The following is a 7147-nucleotide window of genomic DNA, read 5'->3' on the forward strand; positions in this document are numbered from 1 at the left end:
GATACAGAGACCCTTGTTCTGAGCAGGGGGCGGGGACCTGGCCCGAGCTGGGGCGGCCTTTCCTAGGAAGGTGGAAGCAGGACAGTTTCCAGCCGGTTTCTGCCAAGGATTTGACCTGATCACTTGTAAGCTCGGTGCCGTGGAGGTGGAGGGAGCGGTGGGCCTCTTCCGTCATCAAGTGCAGGGAAGCTAAGAAGCTGCTCTGCAGAGAGAAAAGGCGAAGCAAAGAGGCAGGAGCAGAGACCAGGGAGCGGGAAGCCCCCATCGCAGCCCAGCAGCCCGGCTGCCTCCGCGGCTTGGCAGCTCTTCCCACCCAGGATTCCAGGGGACCCTCCCATGTCCTTCGGACTTGAACTCCTCCTTTCTGCTTAAGCCAGCTCCGCGCAGGCCTCGTTGGCCAGGAGCCCTGAGCGCTGCAGAGTCCTGCCCATGCGACCTGTTTCCGGAGGGACCCGGCGCGGCCAAGCCCTCACCTTGCCAACCCTGGGCTGTTGCCCACCCTCCTGCCTGGACTCCCCCTCACTAGCCTCTCTGCTGCTGGACACTTGGAGTTCATTTCCTGCTTTGGTGTCTTTAGACGGAACCAGAGGTCAGCTGAGGGCTCTCTGTACCCCACCCTTCAAGTTCCCAGCCCCTCAACTTTGCCTGATAAGCCCCCTGGAGCAGAGGGGAGAGGGCAGATAGATGCCTGTGGTCCCAGCAAAATCCCCCCAGTGGGAAGACCCTGCCAAGCCAGTGGGCTCAGCTTTTGCCACCTTCCTGCTGTGTGTGGGCCGAGGCGGATCCATGCACGTTCTTCCTGCCACTCCCTGGGCACTGGGTGTCACACACGTGTGTGTGTGTGTGTGTGTGTGTGTGTGTACCCACAGTCAGCACCACCGGCTAATAAAGAGGTCCTTTATTTCCACGTTAAACAGAATTGAAGTGCCGCTGCCTGTCCCCCTGCTGGAGGCAGGAAGAGCTGTGGGAGGGGCTTGGGCCCCCTGCGGGCACCCGGTGCCAAGGCCCTGCCATCTGTTGGAAGAGGGCCCGGGGCAAGGGGAGGAGTGCCAGGAGGAAATGCCAGGGAATCCTGGGCAGAGGCGGGCAGGGCCTGGCCACAGGGGGATTCCCAGCAGGACAGACTGGAAAAGCAGCCAGGCCTCCACACCCAGCAGGGCCTCCCTCCTGGCAGGCGGGGCCAGAGCCACAGGGCCGGTCTGGGAAGTGTCGATCGGTCAAAGGCCATCTGGGGTCAGTGAGGTCACAACGGGAGCTCCCTGCTACCTGAGCCGAGCCCCCTGATCCAGGCCCCCTCTGGCCCTTGAGGCCCAGCTCTGTGGACAGGCCACAGGCTGAGAGGGGCTCGTGGATCCTGAGAACGGAGTGTCCCATGAAGCAATGATCCCCGCAGGGCGGGGCCACCCCCACAGGCCCAGCAGGCTGCACCATGGCCCCAGGAGTCCCGGGCCTCAGGCTCCATTGCCAAGAGCCCCCTAGGATCCTGTGTTTCTTGGCCTGCCTGTCCCTTGGTTGTACAGAGCTGCGTGTGTGTGTGTGTGTGTGTGTGTGTGTGTGTGTGTGTGTGTGTAGGGTGGTGGGGGTGGAGGGCTGCAGTGGGAGTTGTGGGGGAGGGCTGCAGTAGGACAGAGGGTAACTCTGGGACTGGGGCTCTGGCTCTTGCTGAACCCACCTTAGATCTCTGCAGACGCCCCCTCAGCCTCCCAGGTGCCCACCTGGAGCGAGAGTGGCCTGTTAACGCCACAGTGGCCTTAACATAACACAACCCCCAGCATCCAGAGGGTGTGCAGCGCACAGTGGCGCTCAATAAGCAGCTGTGGGTTGACTCTAATATGTGTACGTGCACAGATGGACTTGCACACATGTGTGCACCACACACACAGGCATGTGTCCACACATGTCCGCGTGCATGTATGTCTGTGTTATTGACACTGAGGCGTGCGTGTTTGTGTGTGCATGGGGGAGTGTCCACCGTGGTGAACCTGAGTACACACGCCGGGGGAACCGTGAATGCACATGACTCCTGCTGGAGCAGGGCCACGGCATGGCCTCGGAGGGTGTTCACTGGGGAGGTCGCAGCAGCAGGCTCTGGGCACACCTGCGGGTGTGACGCGCCTGGCCCGGAGCCTCACTGCCAGCTGGCGCAGCTCTCGGGCAGACTCTGTAGAATGGCCTCCAAGTTCTGCTTGTCAGCTCGGACCTCGGCAAGGTCGCTCTCGAAGCTCTGGATCTGCAGCTCCTGCTGCTCAGACTCCTGCTCCAACAGCCTCAGTTTCCCCTGTAGGGACCCGGGCGGTCCCAGCCGCAGCCTCAGGCGCTCCAGGGCCCGCTGGGTCTCGTTCAGGGCCCGGGCTGGGGCTCGATGGGTGTCCAGTGACTCTGCAGAGGGGCAGAGAGCCTCAGAGCGGGCCAGCTCCCTGCAGCCCCAGGAGCCTGCCTGGCCCCACCGCAAAGACCCTGCCCAGCCCAAGCCTTCCAGGATTCCGACTGCCCACAATCCACCAGGAAGGCGAGGGCCTGAGAGGCACTGTGGTGACAGCCTGCTCTGGGGACCCCACCAAGCTCATGTGCAGACTCGGAATGTTCCCAGATAGGTGGGCAACTGTGAATTTTTGTGGGTGGTATTATTACTGTTGTTTAGAAAGCGAACCCTGGGTGAATCCTGAGCCTGTCTCCTCACCCATAAAACAGTGGTGTGTGTGAAGGCCCATGATGCCTACGGGCTCCAACCCGCCACGTCCACCCACCAGGAGCGCACACTTACAGAGACCACGTGTGGGTGCGGGAGGATGCAGGGGCCAGGCGGGCAGTGGGGCAGGCAGCGGGCGTCTAGCCCTGGCCCTGCGTGGGTTAGCGCTACTTCCTGGAGCCTCCCCAAGACTCAAACGAGGGGGTGGGGCCCGGTGCTCACATTTGAACTGGGTGGTGACGGTGGCACAGAGTCCACAGGCTGCCTGACCCACTTGGCCCTTGTCATTATGGGTGACAGTCAACAGGAAGACCAGGCCCAGCCAGGTGACGAGGAGGTAAGCCCTAAATGGCTTGGCATCCCACAGGATCCCACTGGGCCCCGGCTCCCTACGGCCTCGAGTTTCCTGGGCAGGAAGGCTTTGTGGAAGGGCGGGCAGTGCAGGCGCTGAGCCAGGGGAAGGGAGAGGCAGAGGGGGCTGAGCTCGGATGCTGGGCAGGTCCTGCTCTCAGCAAAGACCTGGAGAGGCCCACTGTCCTCAGGGAGTCTAAGGAGCTTGGCCTTGGAGGAGAAGCAGGATTGGGTTATAGCCTCCATTCTCCCTGCTTATCTGAGACACCCAGGGGCAGGGGCAGGGTCCAGGTGGTGCTGTTCACTCCTGCATCCCCAGGTCAAGCATCGTGCCAACATGAATGAATGAATGAATGAGTAAATGAATGAATGAATGACAGGGACAATAGCTGGGGCAGTCTACCCTCTAGAGCTCACAGGAAGATCCTAGAGGGGCCCCAGGGCCCCCCTTACCCAGCCTGGCAAGCAGCTGTGACAAGGCCTTGACGTCCTTCTCCAGGGAGGCGCGTGATTCCCGGATCTGCCGCTCCATCGCGCTCAGCCCGGCGCCCACCTGCAGGAGGAGGCAGGAGGCAGCGCTTGAGGGCTCCTGCGAGCCCGGCGCCCACCTGCAGGACAAGGCAGGAGGAGGCAGGAGGCAGCGCTTGAGGGCTCCTGCTGGCTCCGGGCCCGGAGGACAGGGTGACGGCCTGGGCACACATACCTGCTCAGTCTCCTCCAGCTCCTGTCTCCGTGCTCCCGAGGCCAGCACCTGCTGGGAGGCCTGCCGGAGCGTGGCCTGCGCCTGGCTGGAGAGCCGCCTGGCACGGCCGCGCGCCTTCTCCCCCTCCTTCAGCAAGGCCTTGGCGAGCTATGGGGGGTGACAGGGCGGCAAGAGGGTGAACAGAGTCCATCCTTTTAGAGGTGAGACCACTGTGGGGGTAACGCCAACAGGGGTCACAGATCAGCCAGAACCGGGGCCCCAATGAAAAAGGAACGGCCTGGAGGTGTAGGGAATAAGGCCAAACAGATCTGCGTGCATCCCGGTTACGTGATTTAAATTACGGAACCAGCTGGGCCTCCGGACCCTCAGCCGCCCCGGGACAGCAAGGACACCCATGTCTTGAGGAATCACCCATGTGAAGCGCCAGAGCTCAGAGCCGGGACCCACTGAGCCCTTCGGACGTGTGGCGTGTTCAGCGTTGCATCCAGGGGCGGGGTGGGGCTGCAGGGGCAGCTCTCCCACGGGGACACCCTCGTCATCACATCCGTGTCCCTGACCTTGGCGCTGTTCTTGGCCAACAGCTCGGCTTCCTTGCCCTTTTTCTCAGCACTGGAGGACACAGATGCCGCGTTTCCCAGCATCCTCTGCGCCTGCTTGGTCTTCTTTTTCGCATCCGCAAGGAGCCTGCTGCGGACGATGCCTGCCTCCCGCCTCAGCACAGCCTGGTCCTTGGGCCCAGGGAACTGCAGCTGCATTCCTGCAAGCCCGGCCGAGGCTGTCAGGAGGGCCCAGCTCATGGCTTGAGAGCCTGCAGATGCCTGACCAGCCCCGGACCCTCAGAAAACATGAGTAAAGGCAGCGATGCATGGGATGTGTGTGACCTCCTCAGGGTGTTCATCAATGTCAGGGAGGAATGCCAATGAAGAGACAATAAAGCGAACCAGGCTTCTCCCTTGCAGGACTTCTCAGAGCCTTTGCTATTCTAAGCTGTGCCCTGTACGGCCTGTGGCACAAGGCGTTTCCTAAACCTGTTTGAACACAAACCCTCTCTTGGAAGAGCACAGTGTGGGCGAGGGGCCCTGAGTGCGCCCTGGGGAAGGCCGCGCCACGTTTCATTCGGCAAAGTTCCCTTCCATCCTGAATGCCAGCTGAGCCCAGGCCGGCTGGTGGGAAGAGGGGGTGTCTCTGAAAAGGGGTGGGAGTGGGGAAGAGAAGCTGGGGTGAGAGGTCTGAGTGCGTCTGGGGGGTGACGACGCAGTGCCAGGGAGGCGCATTTCCGTTTGGTGCCTGCAGGAACCTTCTTACGCTCAGAACCACCCAACAGTGAGAAGCTGATACCTCGTGAGGTAGGGACACACCACCACCGGAGGCAAGCTGGCTACGGGTGGATGGGTCTCCTGTCTGGTGAGAGGGTTGCAACGCCCTTATAATGTCCTGAAGTCCCAATATTCCATCCTTATTTATCATCCTGTCTACGTTCTCCTAAACATGAATCTGAGACAAGCACACACGGCCACGCCTTTCCCAAGGGAAGCCCTCTGACCAATGGGACTTCAGCATACACAGGAGCCCAGGGAATAGGAGGCGCTCCCAGTTCACCCTCTGCCCAGAGGGTCTGGGCCCACGGCTTCTGGGCAGAGGGTGGGGCTGGGGAGGGAGGCCGAGGAACCGAGATGATGGCAGAGGCCTGGCTTCTGGTCTCAGACCCTAAAAGGCATCAGGGGCCTGGAGTATGTCCCTGCCTTATCCAGCTCCCAAATACAGGGTGAGGGGGCGGAGCAAAGAGGACATCACAGGAGCCCACGATGCAGGGGGACACCGAGGCGAGCACTGTAATACTGGCTGGTTTCTATTCAGACAGCACTTCCTCTCCTCAGTCTATCCATCTGCAAAATGGGAGCACTTAGCCTCACTTTCCTAAAGCTCAGAGAGAGACCTGGACCGGCATCCACCCACACCCCCTTCTAAAGAACTGTGCCCCTCCCCGCATTGGACCACAGCAGTCACATGTGTCCCAGGTAACGGGAGCCCTGGCCAGAATGGACCAGACCAGGACTGATGGCGTCAGATTCTGTCCCCACCTGGTTCTGAGGGCTCTGCATGTGGTCTGGTGAGGGATGGCCACGTGGGCAAGTCCCTGGTGAGTAATGTGTGAGATGGGGAGAGGTCCTACAGAGGCATTTGTCTGCCTGGTTACGTGACTGGACTCCTAGCCCCTGCAGCCCAGCCCGTTCAGCTGGCTGTCACAGGCACTTTTGCGTCCACGAGACTCGGGCTCAGCAAGGCTTGCATACCTTCCAGGTCAGCCAGCAGGGTCCTCGCTCCCATGACGGTCACTGTGGCAGCCTGGACGGACGAGGAAGCCCGGGTCCGGGCGGCTCTGGCCTCCTGCTGCAGCTGGAAAGGGAAGAGGGAGGCTGGCAGGTGGCGTGCGGGTGCGCTGCCTGGAGTCCGGTCAGCTGGGCACCAAACCCCACTAGACCAGGTCCCAAAACATCACCTAAACTCTGACAGTGATGATGTTTGCCAAGAATACCTGGTCTGTTTTATTACACAAATGTTAATCCTCGAATATCTCTCCCAAGAAGTTACCTGCCCCGCAAAGCCTGCAGGAAAACAAACAGGACAGCGAAGGGCAGGAAGGACAAGCAATTTCTTTTCAGAACGCCGCTGTGCCTCACGGAGCAAATCTGTGTGTGGTACAACTTCCACCACAGAAAATCAGGCTTCCCCCCGCCACTAAGCAAGATCAGAAAAAGAATATGGGTTTGGCCCCGCTGGCGTGGCTCAGTGGTTGAGTGTCGATCTATGAACCAGGAGGGCAGGGTTCGATTCCCGGTCAGAGCACATGTCCGGGTTGCCAGCTTGATCCCCAGTGGGTGGTGTGCAGGAGGCAGCTGATCAATGATTCTCTCTCATCATTGATGTTTCTATCTCTCTCCCTTCCTCTCTGAAATCAATAAAAAATATAATTTTTTAAAAAAGAATATGGATTTGATGAATTCCCTCATTTGACTGTCTCCCTTTCTGGGCTGCAAATGCTAACCTGTGTGGTTTAGCAATATGAGCAGAGTAGGTGCTTGAGAAATACTGGGCAGGTGAACTAGTGAATGAAAGAACAAATAAATAGAACCCATCCAGTTGTAACTAATGCTGAATAGGGTGATGGGTGTGGCCCTGGGTACTGCCGTGTGTCTGTCCATCCTGTCTCCTGCCCTGGCTGCCTGTGAGTTCTCTAGAGTTTGCAGGGAGGCACTGGAGAAATGAAAAGCACGACTTTGGTTTCTGCCCCTCTGTCCCCTGAAACCCGGCTCCCAGAACACCCCTGGCAGCCCCGACCTCCCCCAGGGGCCTGCCCCAAAGGACACGCCCACCTGTGTGAGGGGCTCCGCCTTGTGCAGCGC

The 7147-nt window shown here is 60.1% G+C and overlaps 1 protein-coding gene across 1 annotated transcript in view; it reads right to left on the bottom strand.

The window, feature by feature from the left end:
- Positions 1-883: 883 nt before the first annotated feature.
- Positions 884-7147, bottom strand: part of LAMC3 (laminin, gamma 3) — a gene marked incomplete at its 5' end in the record, with an annotated part of 51357 nt that continues 45093 nt past the window's right edge. Inside the window, 6 exons of the mRNA XM_014529880.1 lie at positions 884-2379; positions 3494-3593; positions 3744-3890; positions 4301-4500; positions 6038-6140; positions 7118-7147. The exon at positions 7118-7147 is cut by the window's right edge and continues 7 nt beyond it. Coding sequence (XP_014385366.1) covers positions 2129-2379; positions 3494-3593; positions 3744-3890; positions 4301-4500; positions 6038-6140; positions 7118-7147 — 831 coding nt within the window. The remainder of the gene's footprint in view (positions 2380-3493; positions 3594-3743; positions 3891-4300; positions 4501-6037; positions 6141-7117) is intronic.

This window comes from Myotis brandtii, unplaced genomic scaffold (genome assembly GCF_000412655.1).
Source record: "Myotis brandtii unplaced genomic scaffold, ASM41265v1 scaffold699, whole genome shotgun sequence".
Classification (NCBI taxonomy): domain Eukaryota; kingdom Metazoa; phylum Chordata; class Mammalia; order Chiroptera; family Vespertilionidae; genus Myotis; species Myotis brandtii.